This window comes from Podarcis liolepis (assembly GCF_965112155.1).
Source record: "Podarcis liolepis genome assembly, chromosome: 2".
Taxonomy (NCBI): Eukaryota; Metazoa; Chordata; class Lepidosauria; order Squamata; family Lacertidae; genus Podarcis; species Podarcis liolepis.
In genome coordinates, this window is record NC_139555.1 from 23,276,779 (window position 1) to 23,301,174 (window position 24,396).

General features: G+C 40.5%; 1 protein-coding gene across 6 annotated transcripts in view; it reads left to right on the plus strand.

The window, feature by feature from the left end:
* The window catches only part of HELZ (helicase with zinc finger), a 122,662-nt gene that overhangs the window by 37,241 nt on the left and 61,025 nt on the right, over positions 1-24,396 (plus strand). For all 6 annotated transcript variants that reach the window (XM_083489786.1, XM_083489784.1, XM_083489789.1 and 3 more), the window contains 6 exons: positions 557-632; positions 2,708-2,906; positions 3,730-3,837; positions 5,307-5,604; positions 10,737-11,004; positions 14,392-14,725. In XM_083489786.1, the coding sequence (XP_083345912.1) occupies positions 557-632; positions 2,708-2,906; positions 3,730-3,837; positions 5,307-5,604; positions 10,737-11,004; positions 14,392-14,725 (1,283 nt within the window). The remainder of the gene's footprint in view (positions 1-556; positions 633-2,707; positions 2,907-3,729; positions 3,838-5,306; positions 5,605-10,736; positions 11,005-14,391; positions 14,726-24,396) is intronic.

Here is a 24,396-nt window from a genome sequence, read left to right on the forward strand (position 1 = left end):
TGGTGGCAGCAAAGTCAGAGATTCTCCTGCAGAAGGAGAGAGATGGAAAGTGATCCAGCCCAAGGACTCCTGTTATTAGAAGCTCCCTCTGACCCACCTGCCACTAGATTCCACATTTCATATGTTTCTGCTGTTGAACAAGGGGCCGTTGGCTTTTTCCTGCTTGCAAAGGAATGTAATTACAGTGGTACCTCGGGTTAAGTAATTAATTCGTTCCAGAGGTCTGTTCTTAACCTGAAACTGTTCTTAACCTGAAGCACCACTTTAGCTAGTGGGGCCTCCTGCTGCTGCACCACTGCCGGAGCACGATTTCTGTTCTTATCCTGAAGCAAAGTTCTTAACCTGAGGTACTATTTCTGGGTTAGCAGAGTCTGTAACCTGAAGCGTATGTAACCTGAAGCATATGTAACCCGAGGTACCACTGTATATGAATTGCATTAGGCTGCCTGTCGTTTGGCTCAGCACAAAATCGGTTATGTGCATGATACCTTAATAGCCCAAGTGTGTTTCCTGATACAACCAGAAAAATAACATAGATATTGTGTTTATGTGACAGGATGTCAGGATGGCTGGCAATTTCGACCCCCACCCAGGGGAGTCACAAGTAGTGAGGAGTACACACTATGCAGAAGGTAAAGTGATACTTGCTTCAACATCTCTCAGTATTTATCAGCATAGTTAAAAGGTATCAAAACTAGAGAAACATATAAAATAGAAACACACGGTTAAAAGGGTGGCACCTATTGTAACTTCTTCATTACTATTTCCATTACTATTTTGGCAGTATATCCAAGATGATTTGACAGGTAATTAATATTTTATATGATTTATAGGGGAAATTGTTTTCATTTTGACATTTTCGAAACAGCTGAATAGACAATGCTACTCCCTTTAAATACTTTATTAGTAAATTGCTTAAAAGGGCTTGTAATTGGTCAGCCCAAATGTAAAGAAATCCCTATGTCGAGAAAAGTAGTCATGTAAAAAAATGCAGAGAAATTCATTGGTAGTGAGTGGCAAGGATGTGAATGTTTGATTTGTGCCCTGCCAGACGTTTCTGTTGTACTAACATGAACCTGAAGTAAACAGAAAGGACCACTTGGTGTCACTATCATTCAAGAAAACGGGAGAGATAATGTACTGAGATATACACCCTTTAAAGAAATACCCATTGTGCTACTTGCTTAGCAAATCTACTCGGAATGTTCTTTGAATAGTGATGTTGCAAAGTTCTTTGCACTTTGTGGGAGAGCAGATGCAAGAAATAATTTTGTTCAACACGCTTACCTGTTATCTGGCTCCTTTAGAACTCTCCTTAAGTGTCCAGATGCCTTTTTTTAAGTATGCCTATTGGTTTGGGCATGCCTTCATTTTCTTTAACCAGCAGGCCCTCATGTCATACCAGAAATTACTTTTTTGTGTGTTTTATAATATTTTTTATTTGCTTTTACAAATATAAATGTATAACAATCCAAATTACATATTCATATTTTGAGATTTCTCCAAGTCTCTGGATTTCCCACCTTCCCCTCCATGGGTCAGATTGTACACCCTCTCAACTGCATATTATTTCACAACCCATATTTTTTATCTTTCCATAGTGTCCATGATATTCTCTACATTACAAGTGTTATTAAAATCCTGCTAACGCTGGCTCCCTCGGCCTGTAAAGCAAGATGAGCGCTGCAACCCCAGCATCGTTCGCGACTGGACTTTTGTCAGGGGTCCCTTTAACATTTAATGTTTTCATATGCTTACCGTGGTCTCCTAGATAGATTATACATTTTCCCCATTCTTTGTTGAAGTTTTGGTCTTCTTGTTTTCTGAGCCTTCCAGTCAGTTTTGCCATTTCGGCATAGTCCAACAGCTTGGTTTGCCATTCCTCTCTGGTAGGGACTTTGTCTTCTTTCCGTCTCTGGGCTAGTAGCACCTGCGGGGCTGTTGTTGCATACATGTTGTATTTGGGGTGTCGGCACCTACAATTCCTAGTAAAACAACTTCTTTTTTATAATTTTTTTTCCCAATTCATTATATATCATTTCCCAAAATGCTTTTATAACCTTACATGTCCACCACATGTACATTTACATTTCCAGCATGTATTTGTACTTGTCTTAAACATTCTTGCTAACTTACTAGGAGTCAAATACCACCAGTACATCGTTTTCATATAATTTTCTTTCAGTGTACAGCATGCCAAGAATTTCAAATCAGTTTTCCATAACCTTTCCCAATCTGAAAGCTGAATATTATGCCCCAGATCCCTCGCCCAGTGTATCATTACATTAACCTGTTCATCTTTTGTATACCATTCCAAAAGCAGTCTATACATTTTAGACAGTAATTACCGTATTTTTTGCACCATAACACTCACTTTTTTCCTCCTAAAAAGTAAGGGGAAATGTCTGTGCGTGTTATGGACGGAATGCCTACGGGTTGCATGCCTACGGACTTTCCTCCTCTAAAAACTACGTGCGTGTTATGGTCAGGTGCGTGTTATAGAGCGAAAAATACGGTACTTTTTAATGTCCCTCTGTTTCGAAAGCCGCGAAGCATTGGTGGCAGATGCTGTTCAAGGAGCCTTGGCTCAGACCCTTCTTGGGTACATGGAACTAGTTACGAATGGGAAAAACAAACAAAAAACAACCTATGCAATTGGGGAATAGTTTAAATTTTAAGGGTTGATTGTCTTTCCTATTTTGTGTAGGTTTTTAGAGCAAGGAATCTGCAGGTATGGTGCACAGTGTACTTCAGCACATTCCCAGGAAGAGCTAACAGAATGGCAGAAGCGATACGCATCCCGCTTGATAAGGTTGAAACAGCAGAAGGAAAACAAGCAATGTTTAGGCAGTTACATGGAATCCCTGATCGAGAAATGGATGAACTCATTATCTCCTGAGAAAGTGGTAAGGGGGGGGGGAAGGGTTATTTTGTAAAGCGTTTATAAAACCCTCAACATAAAAACAATAGAATTAAGACAAAAATACTACATAAAACCAGCAAAACAGTAGTACAGGTGGCAACCGTTTTGCACGCGTCCAGTTGATGTGAAACTGCTGACACGTGCATCATTTTCGGCCACGGAAGGGGATGGGGACAGAATGGACTTACGTGTGACCACTGACGTGCGCTATTACCCAGAATGCAACCCCCATGCAAACGGAGAGTTGCCTGTGTAAGAGCGTATGAAAACAATGACTCAACTCACCATGGTGGCAGATGATTTTATCCCCAAAGTGATGGGCAAGCTTGTCACTGGCAGCTCTATCTCAGTATTCTTATTTCAAATGAATAGAAGAGCCTGATTTTGGCAATCTCTACTAGACCTGCTTGGTTAATTAATTCACTCGCACAGTACCAATCAAAAATATGTAACTATTTTTCTGTTAATTAAAAAACAACAATACCAAGTGATCCTCATTTCTGCAATTAAGAAGAGTTTATGGCTGCAATCCTATGCCTACTTCAGGGTAAGCTGGAGGAAGTTCCTGCTGTCTTTGTGGTTTGTTTCAAATTCATGGTGATGAGAACTGAGTTCTTCCTCGGGGTGTATGTGTGTTTAAATATAAACAAAGCAATAGGTATTGCAATTTATGACTTTACTTCAACCTTTGGGTAAAATGGTCATTCACAGGTGGGCCATTCCTTTTGTGGAATGGTCTTTAATTAAAGAGTTATTTTTCAACCCTAGTGTTGTTACCTTATGTGATGCCTTTTCCCTTTCTTTAGCTTAGTGAGTGCCTAGATGGCGTGAGAGTTGAACATAGCCCTGAACTGTCAGTTACTGTCACCACCAAAAAATCACAACAGATGTGGACGTTTGCTCTGACATGTAAGGTAGGATCTTTTTTTTTTTTGTACTTTGAAAGTATCGCTTGCCCTTAATAAGTTTGCATTTAACATTTTCAGCACCTTCTCTTGTTGTAATGCACACATTCACAGGGAGAGTGGGGTATGCCATGTTAATGAAGAATCTGCACATTCTGTGACTGTTGTAGTGCTAAAAGCACTTACATACGTAAGTATGCAGATTCCTGCCAACCGAGCAGTTCGAAAGCGCGTCAAGGTGCAAGTAGATAAATAGGTACCGCTCCAGCGGGAAGGTAAACAGCGTTTCGGTGCACTGCTCTGGTTCGCCAGAAGCGGCTTAGTCATGCTGGCCACATGACCCGGAAGCTGTCTGCGGACAAACGCCGGCTCCCTCGGCCAATAAAGCAAGATGAGCGCTGCAACCCCAGAGTCGGTCATGACTGGACCTAATGGTCAGGGGTCCCTTTACCTTTACTTTAAGTATGCAAATATGCAACTATGTATATACTGTATATACTATGTATATACTGGTATATACTATGTATATACTGGTATATACTATGTATATACTGGTGTTAACATTATCTGTGCTGGTTGCAAAATGTGCTGATCCCACCTTTTCCTCAGCCTTAACATTTATCATTTTGTTGTTTCTGCCACCGAGTCAGATAAGGCTGGGAAAGGAAAGTTAGGTTTTGTGGAGTAGCGGAACTTTGTCGATATTGTAGGAACAAAGCAGAGATGAGGGTTGAGAGCTGGTTCAGTGCAGTGCCTGAGAGTGTGAGCCTGACTTCAAGTCTCACATTAGCAATGAACTGAGAAGGTAGTCTTGGACAAACTTGTTTCTTAGCCTCTGTTCCACATTTCTAATATAGAGATTATTAAAATGGCCCATGGCCGATCCCACAGGATTAGTTTTACAAGGCTTACTTGACTATTGTATGTCAAGCACTTAAGAACAGTAGAAAACGCTATACAAATGGGATGTATTATTAAAGGGAGTCATTCTAAGCATTTATCTCCCACCCCAATTAATAAATAAAAAGTATCCAAACTTCTTTTGGTCTTTAACTCCTGTTTTGTTTTGTTTTTAAAAAAGAAAAGTTTTTTGTTTTTTTTAATTGGCAGAAGTGAGAGGTGGTGTGGCATAATGGTTAGAGCGTTGGACCTGGGAGATCAGGGTTCAAATCCACACTCTGCCATGAAGCTCACTGGGTGCCCTTGGGCTGGTCACAATCTCTTAGCCTAACCTACTTCACAGGGCTGTTGTGAAGATGAAACGGGGAGAAAGAGAACCACGTACACCACCTTGATAATCCTTGGAAGATAGAGGTGGCATATAAGTTTGATAAATAAATAAATATATATTAAAAAGTGATGGCAAGGGTTTGGGATGCCACATTCTGTCCTTTGTCTTATCAGAGTTCATCCAATCTTCATACTTTAAAAAGCACAACAACACCAGTTATTTATACGCTTTTGTTGTTTTCCCATAGCCTGCAAGAATGCTGTATCGGGTGGCATTGCTTTATGATGCGCATCGTCCTCATTTCAGTATCACAGCAATATCTGCAGGAGATAGCACTACCCAGGTATCGCAAGCAGTCCCAGAAAGCTGCCAGGAATGGATAGGAGGACAGATGGCCCAGAATGGAATAGATCACTCGGTGTACAAAATCAGCATAGCCTTTAGCACAGAAATCTTTGGGACGTTTCGCCAAACTGTGGTATTTGATTTTGGAACCGAACCAGTTTTGATGCAACGAGTGATGATTGATGCTGCTTCAACAGAAGGTATTGTTTGCATGGTTTTGTTAACAAACTCATTTGTTGGAAAATTTGCTACATATTTTTTGTTGTTGTAAATTGCCTGGATGATATATGTGGCTGTAGTATTGTTACACACACTTTCCTAACTCTGAAAAGTCTCAGAGCTTTCCTTCTCCAGATATGCAGCTCTCTCTTTTAACCAAAGCTGTGATCTTGCTGTAATCTTCTCTTTCAGATGCCTGTTATATTTTACCATATCATTAGGGCAGAGAAATAAAAAACATTTTCCTTTTAGCTGTCTCTAATGTGTAGAGAACTATATAGTGGGATTGAAATAATGATCTTTAGGTTATTTGTTTAAGCCATTAAAAGTGTGTGTGTGTCTTGTCAAAATAGCACTAAAAACAGAGTACATCACAGAAAAAAAGAGAGAACTTACTGAACTAAAATTTAAAAATAATCCAAAAGCCATAGCCAGATAAACTAAGCAGCAGTAGCTAAAAACACTGAGCACTGTACAGTGAGCTAGAGGGAAATGCCCTTTAAGAATACTAAAGCTTTTATCAGCTGCCTAAATGACAGTAAGGCACTCTTAAGTTGGCAAGCAGAGGTTCGCATTGTAAGAAAGAGCCAGGCAAATCTCTTGAGGAAACACTTTCAGGCAGATGTGGCCTTCAGCCATGTCAGAGAAAAAACAACCACAGGGCAAAACAGCGCAGGCCAACTTTATTGTAATGTCAGCAATAAATACCCCCAAATTAATTATAAAATAAAACCACATCATATAAGCATCAGCAGTCAGTAACATCAGTGTTAGTAACTGGTCAGACCTGAATACCTGGCAGAGTACAACAGTAACAACAAAGTATTTAGCAGTTTTCCTGAACGTCCATAGGGGTTATGCATAGCAGACTTCTTTGGGGATAAGAGTTCCACAAGTGTGCTGTCATCATGGAAAAGGGCCTGGTATGTGGGCCAAAGTACATGTTACAGTGGAGGCTCATGTAATGTTAGCCTAACAGCTGCTAACCCACAGTAAAATGTATTTAGAAAAGATGTGTGTTTAAATTTGTATCCATCTGCTGCATTTACCCTGAAAGTCACCCAGCCCTTTGGTTTTTCATACCTGTCTGTGTGATTAACATGGGCCTGAGATGCAGGTAAAAGTGGCTGGAGGGAGGAAAGCTTCATGGAAAAAACTGATGGGGAGCAGAAAGGCTGTGACCCCTCACTATTTCTCCATGTCAAATCACTTTTCCTCAAGTACTACTATGACTTCTTCCTCCATCATCATTATCAACTCTTGGCTGTTTAAAATAAAATTTGTAATAGTAAAATGATCCCTGGGCTATCATAAAAAATGCCTGCACATTAGTTTGGCCCTCCTTCATCATCAGTCTGGTAGAAGTTAAGGAAGGCACATACAATAAGGCCTTTCTGGATTATCTTAAGCCACGGAGTGAGACAGTTTATACAAGAACCTGCATTTTCTGGTACGTAGATGCAAAGCAATTTGGGCTTTATGCTACTTAAAGGTTTAGTCTTGAACCTTTAAGAAAATAGTTGGATTGCTACAGAATCTTTCTTGGACTGCTAAGAAAAAAATGTAGCTAATAAAGTACATTCTGAATTTTTTGTGACAGAAATCTATATAACGTTGGTGATCTTTCGAAGCATATTTCAATCATAGATGTCCTTTGACTTCAGTGACATTTGACTTGTGCCTTGAACACACTTATCTTGCTACATGTTTAGAAAGGGATTAAAAGTATAAGGATGTTTAAAAGCCCATAAGTTTATCCATGTAACCCAAAAAGTATTGATTATTTTGAAAGGTGTATTGGCAAGTGGCATCTTTTGCAGGTGAAATGGAGGCAATGGGCAAAACAGAAGGCTCAGATCTCAGCTAGTCACTAATTGTGCAAAAAAATGCAAAAAAATAGAGAAGTCATTATTAGTTTCACATGCCACGTTACTGTTGAACTGCATGTTGCCATGACTATAGCGTTCTTCGTATAATATGGGTCTGTGTGCACCTCGGTTGCAAATGGCAAAGCAAGGTTTCATATTCTTCCTTAGAAAAGATGTCAACAATTTTTCATGTGTATAGGAAAAATGAAAAAGTGAGTGGGGACTGAATTTGTTTGATTTATGAGGAAAGATAAAAAGAAGTATCTGTCTGCTGCATAGTAAAAAAAACTACCAGTAAAGGTCGGGGAGTATGTTATTGACAGAGATCTAAAAAAACAAATGCCAGGCAAGAGATGCAGGCAGAATTTTTTTTAATCTAGTGTGAACAGTGATATAGATCTAGCAAAAGAAAGACTTAACAGGATTAAGTGCTAGGATCATTGAGCCAGTGTAGTTCTCTCGGTCAAGGTGCTGTACTGCTGCAACAATTCCAGATAGTGTTGTGCTGTACAAGGTCTTGCATGAATCACAAAGGAATTGCATGGCAAGGGCAGAATGGAGCAATGACAACGCTAGTTGCAGTTCTTTTCATGTTAACTGGATTAGGCACATTCTTTTCCTTTTTTGCGTACATACACTTAGCATTTACTACCTCAAATCTATGTTAATATCATAGCTTATTGTCTAGAGTCCCAGCCTTTTCTCAACCTGTGGGCCCCCATATGTTGTTGAACTACAACCCCCATCACCCCTAGTTAGCAAGGCCAGAGTTCAGGGATGATGGGAGTTGTAGTCCAACAACATCTGGGGACCCACAGGTTGAGAACCGCTGGTAGACATTGCCCCACAGGACACAGATACATAAGTGGTGGCAGGGTGTCACACGCACATGGATCCCATCCACAAACCTTACTCTTATCAGTGACTGTAGACTAGGAAAAGAGAGGTAGATGAAGGATGCTGACTATTTTGGACTCTTGAAGCTGCAACACTTTGCAGGCACCCTAGGATTGGCCTATGCATTTTCAGAAGTAGGATCTCATTGATGCTGATGACATTTCTTGTTGGAACCGGACCCATTTTTCTTTGTGGCATTTGAAAACAACCAGGTGTTTAAAATCAATCAGTTTTAATCATGAATGTTCGGTAGTGTGTTACACTGCATTTCTAACTCAACCAGAGTTAGCCTCAGTGAATTTGGTGGGACTTCTGAGTAGACCTGGTTAGGATTGCACTGCTAATCTTCTTTGCTTGGGAACATTTTCTTCTCCTTATAAATTTCTTTATAGGTAACCATATTGCCTTTCTTAGAGCTCCAGCAGCTCAATTCTTAGAGGATCATGCTGATCCCAGATATATTTAAATAACGAGTGTTTATGTTACAGAGTGGCTCAGAGATTTCTAACCTCCTTTCTCTGATGCTTATTTCAAAGACGTTAGGATGCTGCAGCAAATGTTTTCCAGATATGGGAGCTGTTTGCTTGGAACTCATATTAAATTGTTATCCTGCCTTTTTTACCTTTACTGTATATCTCTATCTTCCTGTCCATATCATACCATCTTAATTATTTTCCCCATCTCTTTGCTGCTCCAAAATATGGTAGTGTCGCCGCCTAGATAAGACCAAGATATTATGTAGAAAATCCCAGAGCAAAACTCATTTTCTTAAGTTGGAGACAGATAACTGAAGAATATGTTCTTTGCATGTTGTGGATGAATGAGATCATCACTTCTTTACTATATGTTGAATCCAGGCAACAGGAATATTTAAGTCTCCACCTCCCAAGTAGTTTGCTTAGTTGTAAATTCCAATTTGAGTTCTTTGAGTTGAGTTGAAACATGAAGGGGAGGAGAAATGAACCATCAATCCTTGTTTTACAGACCTAGTCAGGATAACTTGTTAATTTTACATTCTTCCAGAGCTTCAGAGCTAGCTAGTTTCACAATGGACCCTGCAGAATGCTGAAGGAAAATAAAAGCTGCACACAATGTTGATTGTATGCTTGATTTTGTTTCAGTTTTTGAATATTGCTTTCTTTCCTCTCTGTTTAGAGCACAGTGTTTTGTTCTTGGTTCCTTAATTTTTGCCATCTTATTCATGGCTTATGTACCATGAACTGCGGCATGTCAAACTACCCTTGACTTGCACTGAGGCATGGCCTTTAAAATCATTGTGATGAGCAGCACTAATTATTCAGCTAAGTGAAACCTTTGTGTATTCTGAATCTGGGTTGGCTAGAGCTGCAGGTGTTTTCTTGCTCATCCTGTTCTTTATTTATGTACAATAGATTTAAATCTCCAGCATCACTGGAGCAAAGAAGTGAAGCAAATGCCATAGTTCATGAATTGCTCTTTCTAGATTATCTGAATACTTACAGCCCAAAGCAGGAAGACTGAATATGCAGTATAGTTGTTGCAATGCAAATAACTATTCAGTGTGAATTAAATTGTTTTCAGAGTGAATCACTGTGGTATTTTAGGAACTGCTATTTGATCTTCATGTAAAAAGGTGCCTGACCAGAGCCATCATGCCAGTAAACTGTGTATGTTTGCCTTTACTGTCTTTAAACAAACAAACAAAACAAAATCCTCAAACACAAAATGTAACCCACAATTGAATCAATTTATCTTCTAAAAGTTCCCTGTCCATCTTAATTTCAGCTGGCAAGAATTCTCAATACTAGTTAATTAAAACAGATCAAGGAGCAACAACTACAGCACAAAAGCATAGGAATATATAAAAAGCCCACAAAATAGGCAAAATTCCTTGCCTGTGACAATGGAGTGGGATTTATTTTTTTCTTAAGGAAGGGGTAAGAAAGAGATTAACAAAGCAGAAATGGGTACATAGTTTACAGACCTAAATTTTCTGCTACTCCTCTGGTGCTGGTGAACTTTTCTGAATATCTTTACTTTTGAAAGCTCATTTTAAAGAATGTATCTTCTATATTAGTCGTATTCTCCTTTAATAAACAAAGAGCATCCACTACCATGTCTAAGATGCAAATGATGTTACCAGTGGGTACAAGCAGTTTTACTAGCTGTGAAATTTTATTGAAGGGACAAATCATGTCACTTAGGCATCTAGCAGAATTCATGTATGTTGTCTCTCCCATCTTACATGTGTATGTTTTTGTGACATATTCATGAGGTGTCACAAACTTCATAATAGTACCCATTTACCCATTTATGTGAGACAAAAGTATCCAATTATTATCTTTCTCATTTTATCCCTCTGCATTTAGATCTTGAATACCGGATGAATGCACGACAACAATTACTAACTACAGCCAAACGTTGGGATTCCACTTCTAAGACTATTGTAGAATTTGAGCCAAATGATACTACTGAATTGGATAAGAGCCTTCTGATTAGATACCAAATTCCTCTGTCTGCTGACCAGTTATTTACACAGTCTGTCTTGGATAAATCATTGACCAAGAGTAACTATCAGTCACGATTGCATGATCTCCTTTATATTGAAGAAATAGCACAATATAAAGAAGTCAGCAAGTAAGTAATGTTTCTACTAAAACTTGTCAGTTGATCAATACTGCTACTTTATTTGACATTACAGATCATTGCTTTCTTACTCCTGCGAACCATTGAGTACTGCAGCTTGGGGAAATTCTCCCATAGTCAAGAGAATTGCATTTTATTATACAGCTATTGGCTGTATGATGGCTTCATATGAAAAAATATGTTTAAGATGTTTTTGGAGGTAGGTTATCCTCATTGAGTAAACTTTTCCCACCCCCACACCTGCTACATGACACTAAATATCTGAGCAGTGCATTGAGCTTTCTGGAAGATCAAATGGTACCTTTAAAAATATATATATCATTATCTTATGAAATAAAGGTAAATGATAAAGGACCCCTGGACAGTTAAGTCCAGTCTATGGGGTGCAGTGCTCATCTCGCTTCAGGTCGAAGGAGCCGGCATTTGTCCACAGACAGCTTTTCCGGTCATGGGGCCAGCATGACTAAACAGTTTCTGACGCAGTGGAACACGGTGACAGAAACCAGAGCGCACGGAAACACCATTTACCTTCCCACTTCAGCCGTACCTATTTACCTACTTGCACTGATGTGCTTTCGAGTTGCTAGGTTGGCAGAAGCTGGGACAGAGCAACAGGAGCTCATCCCGTCATTCAGATTTGAACTGCCTACCTTCCGATCGGCAAGCCCGAAAGGCTCAGTGGTTTAGACCACAGCGCCACCTGTGTCCCTATATCTTATCAAATACAACACATTAACATGGCATTTTTAAAATTTCTTTTACATGGAAAAATGGGATTCAGAACTGCAGTCACACTTCTATCTCTCTGTGTGTATTATAATGCATTGGACTTGCTTAGGGAACATTTTGATTAGCCTGTTCAGTTAGAATGACATACTTCCAAAGATCATTCATGAATGGGAATCTTCACATGAGGTCAATCTGGTTAATCAGTCATTTAGTATGTGCTCCAGGACGATGAGTTCTCATTCATTCTGCATTTTAGTGGCTACTGGTACTATTTATGTTCCAATGCCTAAATACAATTAAGTTGTGGGAGGGAATTCCGGAGAAAGTTTTTTTACACTCTCGCTAGCCCCATGATTAAAAATGTAACCACTGCATTTTCTCAGATGTGCTGTGCTGGAGCTTCTCTCTAATTTGCTTCACTGACTCAGTTACTGACTTGTGCTCACTGTACATTTTTTCTAGCATCTAGAAAAAACATTTTATCACAGTTCACATAAGAAGCAAGCCAAATATTTTAAGGAACACAGAGGCCATTTCTTCCTCTCACTATCTGCGGATTATATCTCAGTAAAGAATAATTTATATCGAGCTTAAATTTATAGGATGAAGGCCTCAGAATTAATTGTTGTGTTTTTTTGTTAATGTGATTTTATGAGCAGGCATGAAAGTGTGCCAGTTAGGATTGCATTTCTGAGTAGTTGCACAACAGACCCTTAAGCGTTAGGGTGAAAGCAGCTACTCTAAAATTCAACCAAACAATTCAAAATATGAGTAATACAGAACATAGAGGATTTCTGAGCAAATATTTGGGAGAGAAGCTAAGGTTTGCATCCAGTGAAGTAGTCCCATTTGCTCAAGGACTTCTGCTTATTCAACAGAACTTACTCCTTGCCCCCTCCCAATCTGTTGTGGGTTTCACCCCAACTCTGGAGAATTTCTTTTCAGGAGGGTCCGCAGAAAGAGGAGAGGGAGAGGAAGCTCTGTTGCCCAGAACTTCTGTCACACAGAAGCTCTTGTGTGAATGGTATGACTGTTGGATACAGTCCTCAACTGGCTTAATCTAAGACATATTTATGCAGTATAGTTGGAGCCACTGATGGATACAGTATTGGAATAATTGTAAAGTAATTGTGTATTTTGTTTAACAAGGTGGTGCCATTTAGTTTCATCTCCAGTGTGCTCAGTTTCCAATATTCACTCCCTTGTTTCCCTTCCCTAGTTGATCACTGTATTTAAAAATTATCTATGAAGAGGGAGCACCCGCTGTTCTGAAAATGCCAAAATTATATGTTTATAGCTTATATAGCATGTTTCATTCACTCAGGCAGACAAATCTAAGGGCTCTAAAAACAATGTATTCTCTGCTATTTTCCTGTTCTTATTTATAGCATTCCTGAGTTGAATTGTACAGTGGAACCTCAGTTTTCGAATGTAATCTGTTCCAGAATACCGTTCGACTTCTGAAACGTCTTGAAAACCGAAAACTGAAAGTGGAAGCCTCAATTCAGTAGGGAAACTCAAAATGAAAGCCGTGTAGCATGTTCAGCTTCCAAAAATCATTTGAAAACCTAAGCTGTTACTTCTGGGATTTCAGCATTCAGGTTCTGAAACGTTCGTTAACGTCTCCGTTAACGAGAACCGAGGTTCCACTGTATTCTAAAGGACAGCTTACAGGTACATATTTGTACCTATAAGTTTTCTCCATGGGTTAATAGCAGATTTGGGTGGGGCTTTGTCTGCCGTCCAGTGTCTTGCTGCTTCTGTCCATCCCTAAACATACTTTACTCGGCCTAATATTAAGGCTGGCCAGCAGTTGTTAGATTCATCTGCCAGCCTGGTTGGCTTTTGTACCTCGGTTCTCAAACTTAATCCGTTCCGCAAGTCTGTTCCAAAACCAAAGCGTTCCAAAACCAAGGTGCACTTTCCCATAGAAAGTAATGCAAAATGGATTAATCCGTGCCAGACTTTTAAAAACAACCCGTAAAATAGCAATTTAACGTGAATTTTACTATCTAACGAGACCATTGATCCATAAAATGAAAGCAATAAACAATGTACTGCAGTCACACAATCAATCAGTAGTTGAACTGGCTTCCACACAGTCACAAAAACAAAAAGAGCCACAAAAACGCAAAATAAATAGCAAAAACAGATAGACCTTAGCTTAACACTCAAAACGGAAGTGTGGCACTCAAATTGGAAGCGTTACACTCAAAACAGAGCACGTTCAGCTTCTGAAGCAAGCTCACAAACCGGAACACTGTGTTTGGGTTTCAAGTTGTTTGAGTAACAAGGCACTTGAGAACCAAGGGACCATTGTACATGGAATGAGGGAGGCATCATTTTGTTGCACACCTCATGCATTGGAGTATCTTGGGGGAGGGTAGCGCTTCTGGGATATATATTTCAATCAGGAAATTAGCCTATAGGAAAGAGTTGCGGGGGGCTGTTGCCTGTCATCCCTCAGTGTCACAGCCCCAGTCAGCATTCCACACCCATTTAACATCTTTTAAAACTTCTTGGAGATCCTGTACACGGACCTTCCACTTCAGCCCTGGTTTGGCCTTCAGTTTTCATTTTGTTTTCATTTTGTTTTCTCTGTTGGGTACCATTTCACCCCCAGAACTAACTGTACGCTTTCTGGTTTAGGTTCAACATAAAAGTGCAATTGCAGATTGTAGCAAACTTCATGCTCACCGGTGTTTCTGGAGTTGCAAAGTATGCCCAAAATGGACAGCTTTTTGGACGATTTAAACTCACTGAAACACTTTCTGAAGACACTTTGGCAGGACGACTGGTGATGACCAAAGTCAATGCTGTTTATTTATTGCCAGTCACTAAAGAGAAGTCAATACTGACCCAAGGAACCAAAGAAAAGGTGTATGAAGCAGCTATTGAAGAAAAAACAAAGGAGTATATATTTTTGAGAATATCCAGGGAATGCTGTGAAGAACTTAATCTTCGAGCAGATTGTGAAATGCAGGTATGTGTGATGGGAAATTTCTGATGTATTCTTTCAGCTGCATTTGCCTTTCAATACTGTAGGTATCTCAGCAACCTCAGCCATAACATACCTGACTCTGATACTAATTTATAAGCATAACTGAGGAGCAAGTAAGTGCCTCATCTAATTTTGCACCAGGAGTTTGTGACACAACAAAGGAATTTCATTGTTATGGTCATTCGCCATACGGCTTATTCTATGCACTGGGGGCAGAGATGTGTAGGATCCTGATTCTTCTACTGGTGCAATTAAGCATTACAGAATGGGATACAGGATCCATTTTCCTTGACTACACTTGGTGCAGTTCAGTGTAAACAGGAAGGGCACCTGTGAAAGCCACACCTGCAGTTTCCGTGGCCAGGAATAGAGAGCAAGGCAGAACCGCCAACATGATAGCCACGAGGGCTTGGAACACCTCTCTTCCAGCTTCAGCTGAAAACACCTGGTTGTGGGCCCATCTGGAAAGCTGTGTTATGCCTAGCTGGGATAAGATTTTGCAACAACACTGCTGGTGCCAGCCATTACGAACAGTGTTTCATCTTCTGCAGTTCATTGGGACAGGACTGGCAGAAATAGGAATTTTGAAATTATCTTAGTATACTGGGAATAATCTAAAAAAAATCATTTAGTATTTATGCCTGATTTTTTAAATTGAACACAGTGCAGTGTTTTTTTGTTTTTTTGTTTTAAAAAGGTCTAAATTGTGCATTTTATTTAGTTTTAATTCTAAATGAATCTAAATTTCTTACTTTAAAATTGATGTGTTGGGCACTTCTGTTTCCTCAAGGTTTCAGCATCAGTACTTGCCAACAAAGGCAGAGGTTTTTTGTTTTTGTTTTATTCCCTTTGAATTCATAATGCTCATAGGAGAATGCTTATGGACTGTGGAGCCACCGGCTACGTTGTTTGTAGATATACATCTGTGAAGTAGCATGTATTCTGGGCTCTTTTTAAAGCCAAACTCTTTCTGTTTCCCTCTTTCCTTTTTATTTCCCAAATCACTAAACATGCTGTCTGTTCCTGTGGCTGTGACCTATCCTCACCAACTCTTTTTGACCCCCACAAATCTGGCTTCAGTCATCTCCACTGATTGAAACTGCTCTAACCAATGTGTCTAACAGCCTCTTCTGTGCTAAGGGTGAGTTCACTGGAGGGCATTTATCACAACCTAACTAAAGGGAGCATTCACCATTATCCTCCTAATTATTGCATCCTAACTTCCACCCCACCTCAGAAGGTGGACATTATTGTGCAATGATGATGGATGGTGGTGTGACAACTTTGCTCATGACAAAAATAGAGAGCATAGTCCAATAGACTCCAGTCACCTGTTGCCAGTGGTGCGGTTCCTTTGCGAAATAGCTTCCCTTGTCACAGCTGCAGGACGTGCCACTCACACTGAAGAATTGTGGACACACACTTTGCCTGTGGTTATCTCACACTCACATCTCAAAATAATCACTACTTTTCTATCCTAAATGTTTGCTCTTTATCACACCCGTGTCTTTCAACTTTGCTTCTGACGGGGCCAATTTTATGCCCATCATATAAATGACATAAAATTGAGACTCTGCAAATTAGCTGGAGCCCCTGGTGCTTTATAGCGTAGCCCCTGGTTCTAAGCAGTTTTGACTTTCACTGGCCCACAAAACTCCTTTTATGAGATCATAAATTGAGACTTTAAAAAAATAAATAAAGTGAGGATTCATCTTGGGGGACGTCAGTCTATAGACATATCAGAATGGAGAGATTGAGAGCAGGATAGGTGCAGGCCTGGGATTGTAGCCAGTGCCATCACAGCTGATGGTAAGACTTGTATCCTCAGAAAGGGGAAAGAAGCCATTTCCCCTCATTCCTGCCGCCCTCTGGTTCTCTACTTTCTCTGGAGGGTCTTTCAGCCCTTGAGTAGATTTAGGGGGAAGTGAATTGATGAAAATGGCTTCCCTCCCTGTTCCACTGACTGCAGCCTTACCACCATCTGAGTGATACTGACGGATGCAACCTATACAAATGAATATTTATTAATGGATTCACGTGCTCAAGCTGGATATTGTGTTGGAATTCCTAGGGCTCATTCACATGGAATTTTAATGTGGATTTGAAACTGCTTGTGTACCAATTTTTTTGGTTGTCCTCCACTTAGGTTTATTTTGTAAAATTTATTAACCGCTTTAAATTTGTGGAGCACATTTGCCTTTTATCTTAATCTTTAATACGGAGGATTTGCGCGAGAGCAATATTGTGCTGAACTTCCATACTAAATTTAAATCAAATATAAACAGGAATCGCCAGCTAAAATATGTCAACATGAATTGGTGAGTGAAGGGAGATGGGATGTGGAGGTAACCAGGGGAAGGGCTAACCTAAGGAAACAGAAGGAAGGAAGAATCATGGGAACACACAGCACTGTCTGAACGGTGTGAAATCTACCAGAAAGTTGACTGCTGTGTATTTGAGCGGGTAGGAGGGGAGAAGCTTTTTTGCAGCTTTCCCCAAGGTGTGAAATACAAAATGCTTCATTTTGTGAAATAAATGAAATATGCTGATAACATCTTTTAAAAAGTAGTAAAAAAGGAAAAAGATAAAGGACACCTGGATGGTTAAGTCCAGTCAAGGGCAACTATGGGGTGCGGCGTTCATCTCGCTTTTCAGGCCGAGGAAGCCAGCATTTGTCTGCAGACAGCGTTCCCAGTCATATGACCAGCCCAGCATGACTAAACTGCTTCTAGCACAATGGGACACCGTGACAAGTGCCAGAGTGCATGGAAATGCCATTTACCTTCCCGCTGCAGCGGTACCTATTTATCTGGTTGCACTGGTGTGCTTTCGAACTGCTAGGTTGGCAGAAGCTGAGGCAGATCAATGGGAGCTCACCCCGCCGTGCGGATTCGAACCGCTGACCTTCCAATCGGGAAGCCCAAGCGGCTCAGTGGTTTAGACCACAGTGCCACCTTAAAAATGTAGTAAAGACACATCTACACACATGCCCAGTTTGGGGAAAAAATGGTAAAGGAGGTGGGTATGTAATAATTGAGGTGGGGGAGGGACATGCATATGCCACATTTTCATCCCATCAAGTAATACCCACTAGTGCAGATGGGAAGCATTGGTTAGGAATCAGAGACAGAAAAGTCGGTGGATATACTTGCACCATAGCACTCATGGAAAAATTTGATCTGAGCTACTTCATTGTTTGAGTTAATATGAATACTGCTCCAGTGGATGTTTGGAATACAGAATTGACACAGAACAGTTTCATCAGTAGCTAATACGCCTTCTGCATTGTGCTATATGTATTAATACTACAGTGTTTCAGGGAGCTACAGGTGATGGAAGTATCAGGAGCCAAGGTTTGAGTGATAGCGGCCAAAATTTGAAGAAGCATTTGAAGTAGCGTGCCTGTGATGGTGGCAAAGAGATCTTGCCTCACTGCATCTTTCTGTCCAACCATATTGCATTCAACCTGCCCATGATAATAAAATTTAACGTATGGTAGCTCACTGTGACAAAATTGCTATGCATCTGCTGCATTTTGGAAACCACATTAATTGTTGTTCTGATACAGGAGGTGTCAACAGCCTCCCTCACTGAACCATTCTAGTTGATTTCAACTTAGAGTTGAAGAATTCTTGCAAATATCCACGTCTCCACTTATCGCTTTGTAATCAAGTTTGCTCAACTAGCTAATTTGGTTGAGGGTTAGAGCATTGCCTCTCTTAAGGAAAGAATTTGAAGAATGCAATTGCCAGACCTTTACTGAAAATAGCTACTTTTAGATCCATTGGATCTGAATAATCAGTACTTTTTCGATCAAGATGATCAAGTGACTAATAGAGATGCAACTGAAGAAGCCGCTGGATTAAACTAATTATCTAGAGTCAAACGAGCCTGGCTTCATGGCTGTTTCTAGAACAAAAAATGCATTGGTTGTCCTGGAGGTTGATCTCTAATGGAAGAAAAACAGAGGGAATGTGAACCTCACAGGAACTCATCTTATCTGTACCTCTATGATCAGTAGAAGATGTCTTGCTCCATCCATTGAATTCATGGAAATGAGAAGCAGATATATTACCTCTCTTTATAACTTCTTCCGTTTATGTTCTTTCCCCCATCCCTTCTCTGTCCTCAACTTTCAGAAATTAGTGAAATCTTAAACTTGGGAAAGTAGGGTAGATGATTTTTTAAACTGTCTGCACTGTGGCTTTCACTGCTTTATCATTCTGATGACTGTTTAAAACTAATTGGTATATCCTATTTATTTATCTGCTTGTTTTCAAACTTTCTGTAAAACCTCGCCAGGATTCTTTTGTGGGTATGTGCTAGAAAACAAAATTGATTAAATAAATAAGTAGGTGATGTATAAAAAATATCAATAAAGTTGCTTCCTTAGGGACTGCGGTCCGTGATATGTGTTTCAGTATAAACTATTTACCAATGCTTCATATATTAACCAGTTCACTCATTTGGGATAGCATAGTTCTTCTAAAACAAAAACTATTTGTTTAGATGGTAATGATAAACTAGAGAATGCATAGAAGATAGAAATGCAGTCTGTGTAAAACAGGAGTGGTTAAGTGTCCCCCTCTTGTTGTTGTTGTTGTTTAGTCGTGTCCGACTCTTCGTGACCCCATGCACCAGAGCATGCCAGGCACTCCTGTCTTCCACGCCTCCTGCAGTTTGGTCAAACACATGCTGGTAGCTTCGAGAACACTATCCAGCCATCTCGTCCTCTGTCGTCCCCTTCTCCTTGTGCCCTCCATCTTTCCCAACATCAGGGTCTTTTCCAGGGAGTCTTCTCTTCTCATGAGGTGGCCAAAGTATTGGAGCCTCAGCTTCAGGACCTGTCCTTCCAGTGAGCACTCAGGGCTGATTTCCTTCAGAATGGATAGGTTTGATCTTCTTGCAGGACTCTCAAGAGTCTCCTCCAGCACCATAATTCAAAAGCATCAATTCTTCGGCGATCAGCCTTCTTTATGGTCCTGTCCCCCTCTAGATGGTGCTGAATGACAACTCCTATCATCCTCAGCGAGCATGGCCAGTGGTCAGGGTGGATGTGACTTATGTGGCCCTCCAGATGTTGCAGATGGTGTAAAATTAGATTTGACAATTTATCTAAAATAACCTATCTTTCATAGAACTGCAGAGTGCTGATACTATATGCAGATAAGCACTGGGAATATGATAAATGTTCGGCTATCTGTACATTTTACTGTCAGTCTGACATTGGTTGAAGTCAAAACCTTGTGCCATTTTATGTTTTCCTGGCAAGGATAGTTCCATTTGATGCCTTTAATTTAATACATCCTGTGGTTAACCATTAAAGAATTAGTCTCAGTCAACTGAATTAAATGCTTTCTTCATCATATAGCTTCTGTAGGTGTAAAGTGGCTGACGTTGGCTGTCTAGTTGAAATAATTTCAAATGAAGGCCACAAGTGCAGATGGAAATAAATTCATTCTCACTAATAGATATCACCAATGTCACATTCCAATCAGTCTGCCAAAAAATTATGCAAGAATCATAATGTTTTCATTTAAGGTGCATAATTAGCCTAAATGCTGATTATGCCACTGGGCACTTGGGTTGTGTTTATTTTCTAAAAACAATAATCAAGACCACTAATTGACTATATCAGGAAATGCTACTGGAATACAAAATTAGATGGGCCATTTATCCTGTCAAGTCAGTTTTCTCTTACAAGTTATTGTGAAGCTTAACTTCTTCATAGCATTCTTCCATTTTATTAGACACCAACATATTTCAGTGAGCATTATGTTTTACAGTAGGGATGGGCAACTGGAGGGGGGCAAATATGGCTTCTTACATATATTTCCTTTGGTCCTCATTGTGTGGACCTTCCCATACAAGTCTTATTGGTTCTATGTTAAGAAGTTGTGTCAACTTTGTATTTATTTAGAGGCAGGCAGGACTTTGCAAAGCCAGTGGGAGAAAGTGAAAAAAGAATTAAATAAATACCGTATTTTTTGCCCTATCGGGCGCACTTTTTCCCCTCCAAAAATGAAGGGGAAATGTGTGTGCGTCCTATGGGGCGAATGCAGGCTTTCGCTGAAGCCTGGAGAGCGAGAGGGGTCGGTGCGCACCAACCTCTCTTGCTCTCCAGGCTTCAGGAAGCTCTGAGCAACCCTCGGGAGCCCGGCGCAGCTTCGCGCCGGGCTCCGTAGGGTTGCTCAGAGCTGCCTGCACTCCTGGGCTCCGCACAGCTCTGCGCAACCCTCCGGAGCCCAGCGCGAAGCCGTGCCGCGCTCCCGAAGGTTGCTCAGAGCTGCCTGCTCTCCCTGGCGTGCAGCCAGAGCGATGCCAAAGCTGCGCGCAGCTTTGGCATCACTCTGGGACCCGTTCTGGGGGCTGGGGTCGGGGGAAGGTCGGGCTTCCCCTGCCCCAGCCCCGCGCCTGTGGGGGGGGGGGAATAATTCCCCCTCCCCAAAATCTAGGTGCATCCTATGGGCCGGAGCGTCCAATAGGGCGAAAAATACGTTATAAAGGTTTTTTCTTTTTTGTTTAAATTGCAGCCATACCCTTTTTATGGTGTCAAATTGTACTTGTCTGCAGGTGTAGTTAACCAAGGAAAGACTTTTATTCTTTCTTTTTTAATGTTAGGATAATAGTTTTGGAAAAAAAGGGTTTCTTTTCTAACAAAGCCAAGGCTTTTATCTGCACACTCTATTACTCTGACTATATATCTTGGGAATTGTGGTGCATAGCATGTTCTTTTTATTTTTGCTAAGTACATTGTGTGGTTTGACAACCTCACACACTGCCTTTTCATTATTCCTTTTCACAGTCTGCTTTGGTATTGTGTGGTAGTTTTTAATGTTTGGTTTAGTGCATTTATCAAATATTTGAGCCTTACTAACGGTTAACAACAATTCTTGATTTCTTTTGGGTTAATAAAATAGAGTTTTATCTTCCTTGGTCATTTAACATATTTTATGTTTCAACTTTAATCAATAGATTAACTATTGTCATTCTAATAGTTATGGGGGATACTTCCGTGGTTAACAAGAAGACATTGATGAATGCTGTAATTCAGTAAGTCTGTAATTCAGACTTAGAAGAGATATCCCACAAAGAAACAACAAACTACAATTACAATTACAATTACAGTATTATTATTATTATTATTATTATTATTACCGTATTTTTCGCTCTATAACACGCACCCAACCATAACACGCACGTAGTTTTTAGAGGAGGAAAATCCGTAGGCATGCCACCCGTAGGCATTTCCTCCATAACATGCACAGACATTTCCCCTTTCTAGGAGGAAAAAAGTGAGTGTTATGGTGCAAAAAATACGGTATATGTGGGCATGCTTCTTTGGTTCGCAATCTCCTTGAGCACTGATTCTTAAATAGAGGATCAGTGAAGGAAAACTATGCCAACCTGATCCAGATGAGAAACGGCGTGAGAAGGGACAAAAATAAATTTGGATTTAGCTTAATGGTTCTCAAACTCTCCCTGCCCCTATGGACCACCTGAAAAACGCAGGCCAGTTTTCATTCAATGCTGGCATTGTATAACCAGTATTGTATTATGAAAATTGCTGCCCAGGGCCCTGTTAGCCTTTTTTCATAAAGTTGGTCCTCATCAAAGAGTTTCTGTCTCTGTCTTTTCTTTTTTTGGGGGGGGGGGAGGCAGAGTAGAGATAATATTGGGAACCACTTGCATGGTACCTTACTAGTTTGAGAACTGCTTCTAAGTCATGTGTTATCATCTCTTACTGCAGTTTATAAATTACCACTGTACTGTGCTTATTTTATTTATTTGCGTTAAATTGTCAGACTGTACCTCTTGTATTTCATGACCATTTGCCCTCCACTATTTGCATTTTCCCCCTTTATACTTTCTCTCTTATCTCCTCTAATCTGTTTGCCTGCAGAGGAAAATACTGATAAAGTTAACCTGTACCACAATAAATCTGCTAGCCTTTAAGATGTCACAAGTCTCTTGTTTCATGTTGCAACTGTAATGACATCCCTCTGGAAGTCGCCTAATACACTATCTCAAACATGGGCTAGAGTTTTCACTGTTATTTTTTGACAATTTGAGTATGGTTGCTGTATATTGAAGTATTGGGTATAGCAATTAATAAGAAATCTGTAATTATCTGTGTGTGCGACATGTTCCTCTGTATCTCAATGTCCAATATATACTGTATATGTACTATATAGTTTTGTATTTACGTCACTATTAAATACACTTAAACACGATTAGGTTAACCACCCAAAAACAGAGGGTATCGCCTATATAAAGTAAGGGGGGGAGGAATAGCCAGAAAAAAGAACAAAATTACCAAAAACACAATTTCCTTTCAATGTCCTAAATATTGTCACTTTCCCGTCAGGGGATAATTATTAGTCCACGTTCTTCTTGCCCCTATCTGGGCTAATCCAGTTCAAGGTGGTCCGGATACTCTTCTTGCCCCTATTCGGGCTAAATCCCACCAGGGCGTTAGACAGGTAGAACTGTACTTTATGCTACTAAATAGTCCAAAAAGCGATGTCTGAATTGCGGAGAAGGTCAGCTTAGGTCTTCCAATATAATTTTTAAGTTGGTATTAGAGCTAAACCCAGAAGTTATAGTTCATTATATGGGGGGGGCGGGCTTCGTAGTTGCCACCTGAGTGTTCCGTTGAGGCTAAGTCCCCTCCACCAAATTTTCAAATTTATGTTTGGCTTAAACTAAACCAAACCCAGGAGAGAAGTTTTTCCAGTCTAAATCACCAAGAAAGTGATTTTTCAACCTTATGGAGAGAGAGTCTTTTAAATAAACATCCACACTGTTTGTTTTTTTTAAAATTCAGTTTACACTGATTGAACCAGAGTTTTAAGCAAGGGGGGGAGTCCAGGGGGCCTCCGACTAGTTCCTTTTTTATTCAAAGATGTTTTAAAGTAATTTATAGATGGCGCCGGGAGTCCTTCTAATCCTCCAATTAATATGGCGTCGGAGTTTCTTTCTGACTCAATAGCTTCTTCACTGAGTTGTTACCAATAGTCCTCTCTGTTCTCCTATATCCGCAATTACAGTTGTTACTGGGTCTCTTTTACTCACAGAGCTTCTCTGTTCCCCCTTTAATTTCTTCTTTTCTCCTCTTTCTTTACCGAAAGTTACTTTTTAACTTAGTGAGACTCAGGTCCAAAAAGTCTCGGAGGAAACAGAAACAGTAACCGCTAGCGGAAACTTACTTTCTCTTTCGGCTCTGCCAAAAGTGCTGCGTCTTTTTCAATGATGTCAGACAAGCCGCTGAACTCGGATTCTTCTCTTTTTTTAGCCGGGAGCTTTCTTATTGTTTATCACCAACTCTCAAAATTCTTAACAGCAAATCCGGCTTTCTTCGTGTCGAGAGCGGAGCGCTATTCTCTGCAGGCTCGGGGCTTCGCTAGTTAGCCGCCGCCATGGCTGCCCGATTGTCCGCCGCTCGTTCCGTCGCTCTCTTCGCCTCCTTTCAGGGGTTACCTGGCAAAACGGACGAGCTGCTTTGATACCGCCGGGAACCTAGACCTCTAGACACCCTCCAGAGGTTTGTCGGGGGGTCTTTGCGCCCTAAGAACCCCCCTTTTCGGCCAAAATAGCTAGGGCTTTCTCACCGGAAAAAACCCTCGCCTGCAACGGGAGCCGCGCTCGCACCG